Source organism: Clarias gariepinus, chromosome 14 (genome assembly GCF_024256425.1).
Source record: "Clarias gariepinus isolate MV-2021 ecotype Netherlands chromosome 14, CGAR_prim_01v2, whole genome shotgun sequence".
NCBI classification, from domain to species: Eukaryota; Metazoa; Chordata; class Actinopteri; order Siluriformes; family Clariidae; genus Clarias; species Clarias gariepinus.
This window is the reverse complement of record NC_071113.1, coordinates 17,354,108-17,367,505: the sequence shown is the minus strand read 5'-3', so window position 1 is coordinate 17,367,505 and position 13,398 is coordinate 17,354,108. Positions and strand designations below refer to the sequence as shown.

Sequence of the window (13,398 nt, the reverse complement as noted above, 5' to 3'; positions counted from 1 at the left end):
TTGGACTATAGTTTAGAAGGTCCCAGGTTCAAACTGTACGGCCACCAAGTTGCCACTGTTGGGCCCTTGAGCACGGCCCTTAACCCTCAACTGCTCAAATGTAATGAAAATGTAAGTCGCCCTGGATAAGGGTATCTGCCAAATGCAGTAAATGTAATTAGTCTACATTCAGTACTTAATAAACAATCAATATCGAATAGAGTTTTTTCCAACTAATTTTATGAAACCAAAGCTTCTGTCACAAAAAAATCGACATCATTCTTAGGTGTTACATTCACTTGGTAATTTGTAAGATGTCAAAACAGTCAGTGTAGAAATAAATTTTTAAATAAATTATTTGGCCTGTGGACCAACTGGTTTTGTGCTGGGCGGCCGGTTGGTGAACGGATGCCACTGGCCTTGGATGCTCGGGCTGTCTGTGTGGAAAGGCTTTCGGATGCGGATGATATCCAGGCCAGACTGATTGGCCATTTTCGTGATCAGCTCTGCAATCTGTTGTGATGTTTTATTGGTGACAAGCTCTTCCTTCACATTACCATTAACTGTGGATAAAATAGGAGAGGTAATTAAGCTTTTTTTTTAAAAATGTATACCAAGTTGATGGCAGTAATATGAAACTTTATTTTTTATAAGCTATAATTAAAGCATACTTACGATATTCAGCAACTATTTTGGGAATTCTGCATGACTGGGGCGATACGTAAACAACAGTTCCTGGATTCTTTTTGGCAAAAGCAACAGCACCATCCTCAATGAAGTCCCTGTGAGAAAAGCATGTTAACATTTTATGCATATCCTGCAAAAAACTCTGCAACTAAGTGCAGCTTGACATTTATTAGGAACGCCTACCTTGCATTTAAATTTATAACTTTGTAGGTATATTATTTTTGATTCTATTGTTATACACAATCTATCAGACCTTATCTAACACCTCCATCAGTGGTAAGAGACCCTAGAAAAGTTTTACTGACCAAATATTGTTCAAGCAAAGCAGTGGCACTTGCATGGTGTCTGCATGGTAATACGTTTTTCAAGTAAAAGTGTATCAGATCCAGTAAAGGTTACTAATCACTCCATTTTCTTATTGACTTTATTATACATAACTATCTTGCTGGTGCACCTGTAGATCTGTAAAATACCAGGAATGTAGGTTCAGTTTATCTGTACATTTTAAGTACAACTTGAATGACTTTTAAGAAATTTTAGTACCTCTCAAAAAGAAAAAAAAAATAATACCATTACTGCAGAAACTGAAGATATTGATAAACAAGACATACACATTTAGTGACTGCTATAACCAATAGGAGCGCCTCTCATCACTAAACGGGGGGTTTTGAAAAGGGGGTTCTACTTGATTTCTTAAAGTTGCATTTGTGGTTTCACTGTTCTCACTGTATTACATTTATGATAATAAACAGCTAAATTATCAACGTATTTGAATGATCACTTTCAAATGGAATAGGTTTAACTCGGACCTCAGTTACAATCGAGTTCTGTCCGTGAAAAGAAATAAAATGCTTTATATCTTTAAAAATTGGCAAAATAATATTACATATATTTATATAATGATCCTAATGCTTGAATAGTTTGGTTTTCGTGATAAAATAAAAACAAATAAATCTGTTGTGGGGGCTTGTAAAGATTGTTTTTTCCCCCAGATTAAGCTTCTGAAGACAGCAACAAACCAAGCACTCTTACCCACCCACTTACTGCATTTCCCCTTTCCCCAAGTTGCTGTAATGCACTGAACACTTTACACCCAGGACTGTAAATACAATTACTATAGTTATTGCAACACTATCTAATTAATGACAATACCTGATTGCACCATCCAAGTCCAACTGCACATATGTTCCATTGTATACATTGATCAGCCATAACATTATGAACACCCACCTAATATTGAGTAGGTCTTCCCCTTGCAGTAATGACCTATGTGTGCTGACACTTTTCTATTGGAAACAGTATTTTCTATTTTAGCTCTTCTCTTGGATCGGACTACACAGCAAGACTTGACCTGACACGTGCCTCACGACACGAGCCTTGGCTGCCTATGACCTTGTTGCCAGTTCACAGGTACGTCTTCCTTTGATCACTTTTGGTAAGCCACAACCACTGCAGCCAGGGAACACCAAAAGAGCTACAGTTTTGCTTCATTAAAATTTGTCCCTTCTCAGAGTAGCTACATTTCCAATATCTTGTTACAACAGGAGCTGGAAGTGGGTGGTATATATTAAGCAGGAAGTGAAACCTTTTCCTGAAGTTGATGTGTTGGAAGCTGACAAAATGGGCAAGCATAAGGATTTTAGTGGCTTTGACAAGGGCCAAATTGTGATGGCTAGACGGCTGGGTCAGAGCAACTCACAAACTACAACTCTTGTAGAATGTTTCTGGTCTGCAGTGGTCAGGACCTACAGAAAGTAATCCAAGGAAGGAAAAGCAGTGAACTGACAAGAGGCCAACTCTTACTGATGCACATGAAGAGCAAAGGCTGGCCCATGTAGTCTGATCCAACAGAAGAGCTACTGCAGCTCAAACTGAGAAAAAGGCTGGATGTGATACAACAATGTCAGAATACACATTGTATCACTGTTATGGTGGCAAAAGGGAGGGTACCTACTCAACATTACTCAGTCACAATGTTATGGCTAATCAGCGTATTCTTATATCTATATTTTTAGCGTAATATTATCCTTTTTATCCTAATCTTAGATTGTTTTTTATTGCTAAGGGTCTCTGAGAGCTACCGAACACATTTCGTTGTGCTACTACAATGACAGTAAAGTCTCTTTACTTTACTTTCACACTCCTGCCTGGATATCTTTTTTCTGCAGTCTTTACAGTCAGTGTGTATAGATACAAGGTAGGGTAATCTCAATACCCTATTGCGTGTCTTTAATCACCTACCTGACCCCTAAGGAGCTCTGTCCGTTTTTGGAGAAAATAAGAGACACACGTTTCAGCTGACACACGTATCGACCCACTCCGTTCTGCAGAACGCTTTGTAAGAAGCGACTAGGTGTGCCTCGAGCAGTCATGATCACTTACGAAGTCTACTAAAATATTAAGCATTCAAGAAACAGATAAATGCAAAGACCTAACATAAATTTGTGGTTTACAGGGAGACTAGTTTTCAGGACACTGTCAACACACGCACACTGATAGAGCACCGGTCCAACGTCCGACGCTTATTGTCTTCCGGGTAGAAATCACACAAAAGTAAATCTCATATTCCTAAAAGAAATTATTAGTTAAATGTATATATAAAGTAATATTATGTATAACATATTTATATTTATATGTGTGCAAAAATATATTTACATTATATACAAACAGCGTAATTTAACATTTTTTAATGTGGAATCACAGCGCCTAGTGCGGTATTTTCACACGGACTTATTTTGGAAGGTGAACAACCAAGGTCGTTAGGAGGCGTTACTTTTTGTCCACCCGTATTTCGACAAATCCCGCCTTCTGCACTGGGATTGGATAATATTTTATTTTCAGAACGTGTTCACCCAATGAACCATAAGAAGCTTGAGACAGTACCCAATCCCGTTAAGGGATGTTAGGGTTGTGTGTGAAAAGGGGCGGGAAATGTGTAATGGTCTGGAGCGCGTGCTGTAAAAGTTTGGCGCGCGCCATGCCGTACATTATTTTAGTGACGTCCTTTTAGTATTTGCACGTGCAGCGGTTTAATGGTCAAGTGAAGGGAATATATGTGTTTTATTTTGACAATTTTAATGAAATGTGACTACGAAACCGTGGAGAAATGTATCGGTCAGATACCTAACGGAACAGCAGGATGCACCGGTACAGTTAGCGGTCTGTCTGCACTGAGGCGTGTTTGTGTTGTTTGTTATGCGAAATAAATAATTTCCTTCAATATTCTGTTGCAACTTGAAGTAGCGGTAAATGTGGTCGAGACATTTCCTGAAGAGGACAGTCCTGCCTCTTGGACAGTGTCTGAGACGCATCACCTGTCTACAGGTGCAGAGATCTCTGGTGCAGTGTCCTGCCTGGGGACCTTCTTGGTGTCACCAACATGGAAGATCAAAATTCTTTTCTACTGTGTTCTTTAATCCCTGCAGAACACTAAAGAGAGATACGAAGTCTTCAGTAGAAGTCCCTGACCACCCCATTACAGTCACCGACATCAAGCAGTATCTACGGTCTAAGGGAATTTCATTTCACGATGGTTATAGTTGCTTACATGCTAGCAGTATTTTTTTAGAACAAAACCCCAAAACACACGAAGGAGCTGGGAAGGACAGTTACACGATGTTCATTGACAAAATGACTGGACAGTTTCTCTGTAAAGACACACTAGTAGAAGGAAGCTGGGAAGACCTGCAGGACTGTCTTGAAGTGATGCAGAAAGAGGGACAAACCTCAATCAGTCCAGATGTTTTGTTAAGCTACTCAGAAAGTGTAGAAGAACAGGGACAGAGGGACATGGAACTGAAGGAGGTTCACAGGATTTGGAACAGCTCCATGACATTCTCAGATCTCCCTGAAGAGGAACTGCAGCTCATCAAAACTATGTTCCAGATCAGTAAGCTCACCAATGCAACTCTGAAGAAATTTGGGGTAAGATTCTTTAGGCCTACCAAAAGTCTTGTATTTCCCTGGTTCAGCGGGCGAGACTTAAAGCTCCGTGGCATAAAACTGCTTTCTGCTGCCACCAAGGATAATAGCCAAGTGGTGTATACAGAAGCTAGCATTCCTAAATTATCCAGTTACTACAACCTTTTTGGGCTTCCCTTAGTAGGACGGAAGGAAACGGAGATGGTGCTCACAGGAAGTGAGATTGACTGCATGGCGGTAAGCCAGGCAACTGGCCTGCCTGCTTTGGCCTTGCCGCGGGGAGTCAGTTGTCTGCCCCCGGTACTTCTTCCTTACCTGGAGCAGTTCAGGAAGGTCACGCTATGGCTGGGTGGGGATATGCGTGCTTGGGAGGCTTCAAAAATCTTCTCAAAGAAACTAGGATTGAAGCGCTGTTCTCTTGTGCGACCGGGGGAATTTCATCCGTGTCCTCATGAAGCACTGGTGCAAGGCAAGAACCTTGCACGTATTGTTAAGGCCTCTATCCCTGCTGCCCACAAGTCTATAGTGTCCTTCAAGCAGCTCAGGGAAGACGTGCTGGGAGAGCTAGCAAACGTAGAGCAGGTGGCAGGAATAAAGTGGACCCGCTTTCCTGAGCTCAGTCGAATACTGAAAGGCCATCGCAAGGGAGAGTTAACAGTTTTCACAGGTATGTCATCAAAATGACAACAATCCTGACTAGTATACAAAAATATGCTGAGGAATTATCTTTTTTTTTTTTTTTTTACATATGCAGGTCCAACTGGCAGTGGTAAGACCACCTTTATCAGTGAGTATGCGCTTGACCTGTGTATGCAGGGAGTGAACACACTGTGGGGCAGCTTTGAGATCAAAAACGTACGTTTGGCCAAAATTATCTTGACCCAGTTTGCTATGCAGAGATTGGAGGAAAACTTGGAGCAATATGACTACTGGGCTGACAAGTTTGAGGAGCTTCCACTGTACTTTATGACCTTCCATGGTCAACAGAATGTTAAGTAAGTTAATAATTGAAATGTTTGAAGGAATAAATGTTTTCTATAATAATTAACAAATGGCACAATCACACTGTAAGAAAAGCTGCTCTTTTCAATAAGGTCTAAAATAGTGCTGCACTAGTTTAGACTTGTGACATGAATTTGACCCGAATTATCACATTTTACTTCTAATTCTATCTATAGGACAGTGCTCGACACCATGCAGCATGCTGTGTATCTCTACGATATCGGTCACATAGTCATTGACAACCTGCAGTTCATGATGGGGCAGGAGAATCTGTCTGTGGACAAGTGAGACAAAATAGTGAATCTCTTTAAGAATTTATATATAATTGTCTTTTTTTCTATTAGGTGCCATTTTTGGAGCCATGACCTGTGCTTTAAGATAGTTTGTGATAGCAGTTTAATTTGTTTTCAGGTTTGCAGTACAGGACAACATTATTGGAGCTTTCAGAAAATTTGCAACAAACAGCAGCTGTCATGTAACAATGATCATCCATCCTAGAAAGGAGGAAGATGACAAAGAACTTCAGACAGCATCCATTTTTGGCACAGCCAAGGTTAGTACATCATTATGAATCTCCTTTATACTACAGTGTTTTGTTAGTACTATACCATATTTCTTTGTATTATTTAGAGAAATATATACACTGATCGGCAATGACTTTAATGCCATATAATATTAAAAGTGATACCAATAAACGGGTGACAGGATCATGGTCAATAAGGCTAGCCTATACAGTCCCAAACAAAGCACTGCAACTGACCAAAGTCAATGCTGACCGCAATAGAAAGGCACTAGAACAACCAGTGTACCACAGCCAGCAGCACAGCTCCAAATTTCCCAGATCCCAATATAATCAAGCATTTATGGGATGTGCTGAACAAACAAGGTCTGATCCATCAACGCCACACCCAAATGATCTGCATGTACACTTTTGATCATCACATGTACACTTTAAATAACTGGACATTTAGGTGCATCAATGAGATATTGATAAATTGTAACCAAGGATTAAGTTTATTATGGTGCATTCATGGGATACATTTTTATATAGTATCAAACTTTTGGACCCAAGTTTGTAATTATTTGATACATTTTAGAACAATACTGATTTTTATAACTATGAAATAACATGTGGCAATAGTTATGTAATAACAACAACAGAACAACAGTCATTTGTTATTTTACTACACAAAGGTCAGCTTTTCTGTAATAGTTCTTGCAAGAACAGTATTGCCAAGTTAATTTGCAAAACCCATCGAGCACCATGATGAAACTGGCTTTCATAAAGACTTTCCCAGGCAAGCAAGATCACAACTTAGATGAAATGTTCATTTAGAATTACCAGCCTTAAAAATCACCTTATCATGAAGCACCTCATACAGCACCTCAGATTAGAGCTGTTATGAAGGCTTTATGTAAGTAGCAGAAACATCTCAATATCAATTGTTGAAAGGAGATTATTGTATAATTTGGATGTCATCAACAATATTTTACAATAAAGAAAGAAATAAAAAAACCAGAAAGACCATGGAATTAGAAGGTTTGTGCAACCTTTTGACTGGTAGTTTGAATGGCCATATGTATGATTTTGCTGTCAGAGAGGGAGATGAGACTCTAATGACACAATTTGTAATTTCAGTTGGCAGAAAATACTTCTTATAGTGTTCCTTGTCCCAACAGAAGTGAACTGAACGATTATCTTACTTGAAGTGCTTGTTCCTCTTACCTTTTGTTCTGGAGGGGATATGAGATGTTCTCCAAGGTCTATGTGCAGCATCCCCCTTCACAACCACTGGTCCCTTTCTACTGATGGGGTTAAAGGTGACTACGAAATTGTTCATAGTCACCATTAACCCCGTCAGTAGAAAGGGACCATCATAGAAGGTCTGCTAAACAGGCATTGTTTAGGGAATGACCAGTTCTCAGCACAGCAGTGAGATTGACACAATACAGACAATTTTTCCATAGCAATGGACAGATGGACTGCAGTTAGTGAACATACAGTATATCTAAAAAAAAAAAAATTTTCTAATACACAAGGTGGTAGACGTACAGTATGTAGTACATTACAGTATATATGTAAAACTTGTTCATACATCGTTGTGTTCATTTTTTTCTACCTACAGGCCAGCCAGGAGGCTGACAATGTGCTTATTCTTCAAGAGAAAAAGCTTGTTACCTGTCCTGGACGCAGATCCCTGCAGGTGGCCAAGAACCGCTTTGATGGAGATGTGGGGATTTTCCCTCTAGAATTTAACAAGTCTTCCCTTACTTTCTCAGCCCCAGTCAGAAACAAGCAAAAATTACGCAAGGTCAAAGCGGACACGACTGAGAAGAACTCAGAGACTGAAGTCAAGGAGAAAAATGAGAAAGTTTCAAAGGTTGCAAAAGAACCCAAAATCCCCAAAACACTTAACGAGCCATCAACAAGAAAGAATGTAATAAATACAGATGAAAAAAGCAGTAGTAAAATGGATGGGTGAAGCTTTAGAGGACCTGAACATTGCAATACAACTCAGTATTTCTAAGATAAAATGTCAGTAGGTGTCACTGCAGAACCTCTGATTAATGTCCACCTTTTTTCCTGAATGGCAATGGTGAATGTTTAGACTGTAATTTGGATGTAGGTTAAAGTTTGGAAAAATTATGTTGATTTGCTCTTAAAATATTAAAGGACACCAGCCTTTTAAACAGTATGGAACCCTGATAATATTAAAAAAGAGGATACTTCACTAAAGATTAAGTTTATTATGGTGCATTCATGGGACAAATTGTGATAAAGTATCAAACCTTTATTAGAATAGAATATTAATGTTGTTGTTTTTTTAAATAGTAAAGGACACCAGTTCCAACAGTATGGAACCCTGATAATATTAAGGAATAACTAAAGAATATGTCCCTAAGGAGAGAGGCCATTACTCTTTTGCATTCGTTTTGCAATTTTCCTCATCATAAATTACCTTTCGCTTTTAAGTATGAACATTCAATGTTATGATCTCTGTATCAGAGATGTGTATTGACTGATGCTTGAGTTGAGACTGACATCCTACACCAGTTTTTGCAAAACACAGATGTTTGATAATGACATGCATAAATATTAGCTGTGTTCTCTGTTTATGAACGTAATCTTTGTTTTGTTAAGCAAAAACCAAAAATGCATTATAAAATGATACAGTAAGTCTGGTCAAAAAGTTGATCTGGTACCAGTCTAACAAATTAGGTCTGTCTCAGCCACTGTACTTATATTCAGTATCAGATTATTGCTAAAGTACTTCTTTACTAAGATTTCACTTTAACTAAGGTACTCATTTACTTTACTTTAAAAAGGTATTAGTTATAGTATTATATATATTTTAAATAAACTGTTTTTTTATGTGTATACTTTTTTGATCCAGTTTTCATGTCAATCGAGTTCAGTAAACAACTCGTGTGCGTGTGTGAGCATGTGTGCGTGGACGAAAACTAAATGGACATTCTTTTCTATATTTGTTTCAATGAAATGTTAATATACAATTCTAAAGTTCAGAACTGATAATTGGATTATTCTTCTCTCCTCCTTTTGTTTGTTTATTTATTTATTCTTATTTAACATCTTATTGTAGTGAACACAAATGAAGCAAACTAAAAGTAACTAAAATACTGTACAGAAGTTCCTTCACAGTCATTATCTATTAAACTCTTACATGCTTTTCAGTTTCTTTAAATTTAACTTATCTAAAATAATTTCCTTATTTTTTGGCCCTGTGTTTAAATTTTCACACTTGCCGAAACGAATAATTACAATTAAATGAATCTAATTAGAGAACCTGGTGGAATCAGTTAAAGTTTTGCGCGAGTAACTATGTAGCATGATAAAATAAAATAAAATAAATGGTACTTTTAAGCAGAATGTTATATTTAATACCAGAAAATCCGGAAAAGCAAACTCGCTGTTTGTTTATGGGACGTCACGTGATCTTTCTAAACCAATCATTGGAATCCAGGAAGCAACAACTTTCCCCATCAGCGCGTGATCATTGCGTATCCTCAGTCAAAAGTAACTGTAAGACGTTTGTTCTGGCTCAGTGTAGGTGGGTTTATGTGGTTAAACTCAGGGTAATTGTAACCCTTGGTTTGCACTAATATAAGTCCGTTTTGGTTTTCTTTGTAACGACGTGTAACTGATTCAGTGACCATGACCGGACGGAATGCAGTGGATGATGTCAGGGCTTTAGTGGCGGCGGCATGCCGTGTTTATCGAGATACCTTCGGCGAAGATCCCCAGGTGGCTGTCTGCGCTCCCGGCCGGGTCAATTTAATCGGAGAGCACACCGATTATAATGAAGGATTTGTTCTGCCAATGGTGATTGTCAGCAATGTTATTTTTTTTTGAAGGCTAGATAAGATGTACAACGTCATAGTCGTATTACTATTGCATTAGTGCAAACTAGTGAATTGATTACGCTTTGGAATTAAATTACAGAAGCCAATCTCACCAGCATTTCAGTAACACAAATAAAACCATGGTTTTGGCAAGCACACAATATTCACAAAATACTTGAACTGTCACTGTATTTATGCCTGGTTTATCTATAATAATATCAGGATTGTTTTAAACTTTAATTATGTTAATGATTACAGGCTTTGCACCTTGCGACTGTTATGGTGGGCAGCAGCACTCCTGGACAGAGCTGCTCTGTTGTAACCATTGCAGAATCTGCAGATGAGCCAAAAAAAGTGGACTTTAATTTACCAACAAACAGTGCATCTCTGACAGGAGGACAGCCTGTCTGGGCCAATTATGTTAAAGGCGTGGTGCAGCACTACAGAGGTAGACTTAACCTTTCTTTTATAGCTTTCATGAACTCCACTTAGAAGGTGCAGATATTTTGACCAACAGTGCAAAAGCAATCAATCATGCGACAATGAATTCTTGAGTCATAATACACTGATTTTGTTTTATATGCCTTCATTATTTCATCCTGCGTTGCATAAGTATGTGACTAACATACTTATGTTGAACAAGTCAGTTTACATTTCCTGACAAAAAGTCAAGCACTTTATGAGAAGAAGTGGATTGCAAAACATAAAAGAAGCTTGTCATGTGATTTGGTTTGTGCACAGCTCAGCCCCTGCCTGCATTTAAAGCTGTAATAGCCAGCAGTGTGCCACTGGGGGGTGGACTGTCCAGCTCGGCTTCACTTGAAGTGGCGGTCTACACCTTCCTTCAGCAGTTGTGTCCTGGTAAGAAGAAATCGCAAATGGTTTATTTAAAATGAGTGATTTTCTGGATGAAATCACACACCGGTTATGAGTAAAAAATTTATATGCATCATCGTATGTAAAATTTTATTCCGTAACACAAGCTAAGTTTGAGGGCTTATGGCTGAGTGTAATGCTGGTGACAACTCGGCTGTTGGAGTTCAAATAATGCAATAATAATAATTTTGTCTTCTCCAACAGATGATGGGGATAAGGTAGCAAAGGCACTAGCGTGCCAGAAGGCAGAGCATACTCATGCTGGTGTACCCTGTGGTATTATGGACCAGTTTATTTCAGTGCTAGGCAAAGAGGGTCATGCATTGCTCATTGACTGCAGGTAGATTGTTTTTATACTCCATACTCTGTCAGTCAAAACAGAAAAAAAAAAAGCAATAATCAGCGTGTTTGTTAGCATTTGTATCCCAGTGTCTGTTGTTATTTAGTGCACCCCTTGTGGTTCACCTTAGATCACTGGAGGCCACTGCTGTTCCCCTGGCTGATCCTGGTCTGGTTATCCTTATCACAAATTCCAATGTGAAGCATGCTTTGACAGGAAGTGAGTATCCCAGCAGACGAAAGCAGTGTGAGAAGGCAGCGGCCACTATGGGCAAGAGCAGTCTAAGAGAGGCCACAATGCAAGATCTGGAGGGTAAGAATTAATCAGACTGTCAGAGAAGAAAATATTTTCTCCACAAGCCTAGTTTCAGTTTGTATAGGACTGCAATTTCAAATACTCCCATTTGCCCATTTGTAGGTGCAAAAGACAGATTGGACAGTGTCACATATAAACGAGTATGTCATGTTATCGAAGAGATTGAGCGCACCGCAAAGGCAGCTGAGGCCCTTAAAAGGGGAGGTTATCAAGAGTTTGGAAAGCTAATGGTGGAAAGCCACAATTCTCTTAGGTAATATACAACAATACTGTTACAGACAGAAAATGTTGAACTGTGGAAATTAAGTCAATTTAGACCACTCTGACCATGACCATGTTTCCCAGCTATATAGAAGCTTGTCTTCTGATATGTAATAGTTCAATTAATAAATTAATTTCTACCACAATTATAATAAGCCATATTTTTGTTTGGTGCTAAAATATCAGTTTAAATACTGAACCAAATATTTAAGTCAGCATTGCTTAAATTAAAATGATCATGTCTTCTACCAGAGACCTTTATGAGGTGAGCTGTCCAGAGCTGGATGTGCTGGTAACTGCAGCCATGGAGGTTGATGGAGTCTTCGGGAGTCGGATGACAGGTGGAGGGTTTGGTGGATGTACAGTTTCACTGCTTAGGTCTGATGCCACTGAGAGAACTATAAAGCATATAAAGGTATACCTTTGTTTACACATCTTCAACATTTACATATTAACAATATGACAGTTTTCTTGTTTATAAGTGATGTTCTATTTTTCCTTTCCTTAACAGGAGAGATATAGCGGATGCCCAACTTTTTACATAACTACCCCATCAGATGGCGCTCGGGTCCTCAGTGTCTTTAAGGAGAATCAATAAGGAAGTCAAATTGCCATTTCAACATTTAAGCACATGTGGTGATGACTTCATTCCATCTTAATCAGTGGCAAATATTCCAAATAGAAAGTCCTGGTTCATGTAATTTTAACCTCTTTAAAAAAAAATTTTAAATTTAACTCTAAACTTTTTATTTTCACAATTATGAGGAAAAAATAATGTACATTTTAAAATGCTTTTTTAAATAAACGTCAGTTTTTCTCATGCATTAATGTGTACCCTCAATGACCCATTTAAAATCGTACAGTAATTTGGGCTGCAAATCGGTCAGATACTGTGCTTATTTAATTGTGCTTGTAAATATGCCCTGATACTAGTATCCACCTGCACAGCGGACTGCGTAACACTGGGTGTTCTGATTCCTTTCTGTCATGGCCAGCATTGATTTATAAAAAAAATTTCAGCCATTTGTGTTGCACTGGCTTTGTTTAAAGGGCTAGTCTTGGATCCCTACTGGCATGTCCCAATTACAGCATTTGTTTACACACGTTTGTTGGCTGATGAATATTGGAATGAATGGCTGACTTGGTCAAGAGGGAAATTGCTGAAGTTGTGTTATGGCTCCCTTCACATTTTAGTACAGCTGACCAATTGAGTTTAAATTTGGTGTAGGTACATAGGCATATAAAAATGTGCGGCACGGTGGTCGTAGTGGCCTGCAACTCCAGGCTACGGGTTCGGTTCCAGTCTCGGGTCTGTGTCCATTAAGTTTGCATTTTCTCCCTGTGCTTGACGGGCTTCATCCGAGTTCTCTCACAGTCCAAAGACATGCAGATGAGGTTAATTGGCATTCCCAAATTTCCCATAGTGTGTGATCGATTGTGTGTGTCCTGTGACTGGCACCCTGTTCAGGGTGTACCCTGCCTAGTGCCCTATATCTCCTGGGATAGGCTCTAGGTCCCTGTGACCCTAAGTGGTAAGAAACGTATTCAGAGCCCCTTCATTGTGATGTTCTTTTGATTTGTCTCATTCCTGTATTCGTAAAGCACATTTTAAACTTCATTGCATTTTTCCTCCCTCTGCTGGACAAAAACACAAA

The 13,398-nt window shown here is 38.9% G+C and overlaps 3 protein-coding genes across 3 annotated transcripts; 2 read left to right on the top strand and 1 right to left on the bottom strand.

Moving 5' to 3' along the window:
* mrpl43 (mitochondrial ribosomal protein L43) lies at nucleotides 1-3,166 on the bottom strand. The gene is made up of 3 exons (XM_053512001.1): nucleotides 2,908-3,166; nucleotides 655-761; nucleotides 1-542 (listed from the first exon to the last, which is right to left on the bottom strand). The coding sequence occupies exons 1-3, from the start codon at nucleotides 3,036-3,038 to the stop codon at nucleotides 334-336; spliced, it is 447 nt and encodes a 148-aa protein (XP_053367976.1). The 5' UTR covers nucleotides 3,039-3,166; the 3' UTR covers nucleotides 1-333.
* A 454-nt stretch (nucleotides 3,167-3,620) lies between these two features.
* Nucleotides 3,621-9,123, top strand: twnk (twinkle mtDNA helicase). Its single transcript, XM_053510889.1, has 5 exons — nucleotides 3,621-5,254; nucleotides 5,342-5,582; nucleotides 5,766-5,873; nucleotides 6,001-6,142; nucleotides 7,716-9,123. Exons 1-5 carry the CDS (start codon nucleotides 3,916-3,918, stop codon nucleotides 8,070-8,072), a joined length of 2,187 nt encoding a protein of 728 aa, XP_053366864.1. The 5' UTR covers nucleotides 3,621-3,915; the 3' UTR covers nucleotides 8,073-9,123.
* A 458-nt stretch (nucleotides 9,124-9,581) lies between these two features.
* On the top strand, nucleotides 9,582-12,764 carry galk1 (galactokinase 1). The gene is made up of 8 exons (XM_053511761.1): nucleotides 9,582-9,931; nucleotides 10,210-10,399; nucleotides 10,693-10,812; nucleotides 11,032-11,167; nucleotides 11,298-11,479; nucleotides 11,585-11,735; nucleotides 11,996-12,158; nucleotides 12,255-12,764. Exons 1-8 carry the CDS (start codon nucleotides 9,764-9,766, stop codon nucleotides 12,339-12,341), a joined length of 1,197 nt encoding a protein of 398 aa, XP_053367736.1. The 5' UTR covers nucleotides 9,582-9,763; the 3' UTR covers nucleotides 12,342-12,764.
* The last annotated feature ends 634 nt before the right edge of the window (nucleotides 12,765-13,398 follow it).

What these genes read in the sequence shown, in the direction of transcription:
- mrpl43 (XM_053512001.1), bottom strand. Translation starts at nt 3,038, where the DNA reads ATGACTGCTCGAGGCACACCTAGTCGCTTCTTACAAAGCGTTCTGCAG. An exon ending in CAGAGCTCCTTAGGGGTCAG is followed by an intron (nt 762 to 2,907) that starts GTAGGTGATTAA and finishes CTTTTCTCACAG; the next exon opens with GGACTTCATTGAGGATGGTG. An exon ending in CAAAATAGTTGCTGAATATC is followed by an intron (nt 543 to 654) that starts GTAAGTATGCTT and finishes TTTTATCCACAG; the next exon opens with TTAATGGTAATGTGAAGGAA.
- twnk (XM_053510889.1), top strand. Translation starts at nt 3,916, where the DNA reads ATGTGGTCGAGACATTTCCTGAAGAGGACAGTCCTGCCTCTTGGACAG. An exon ending in CATGGTCAACAGAATGTTAA is followed by an intron (nt 5,583 to 5,765) that starts GTAAGTTAATAA and finishes TTCTATCTATAG; the next exon opens with GACAGTGCTCGACACCATGC. An exon ending in GAGAATCTGTCTGTGGACAA is followed by an intron (nt 5,874 to 6,000) that starts GTGAGACAAAAT and finishes ATTTGTTTTCAG; the next exon opens with GTTTGCAGTACAGGACAACA.
- galk1 (XM_053511761.1), top strand. Translation starts at nt 9,764, where the DNA reads ATGACCGGACGGAATGCAGTGGATGATGTCAGGGCTTTAGTGGCGGCG. An exon ending in CCTTCAGCAGTTGTGTCCTG is followed by an intron (nt 10,813 to 11,031) that starts GTAAGAAGAAAT and finishes CTTCTCCAACAG; the next exon opens with ATGATGGGGATAAGGTAGCA. An exon ending in GAACTATAAAGCATATAAAG is followed by an intron (nt 12,159 to 12,254) that starts GTATACCTTTGT and finishes TTTCCTTAACAG; the next exon opens with GAGAGATATAGCGGATGCCC.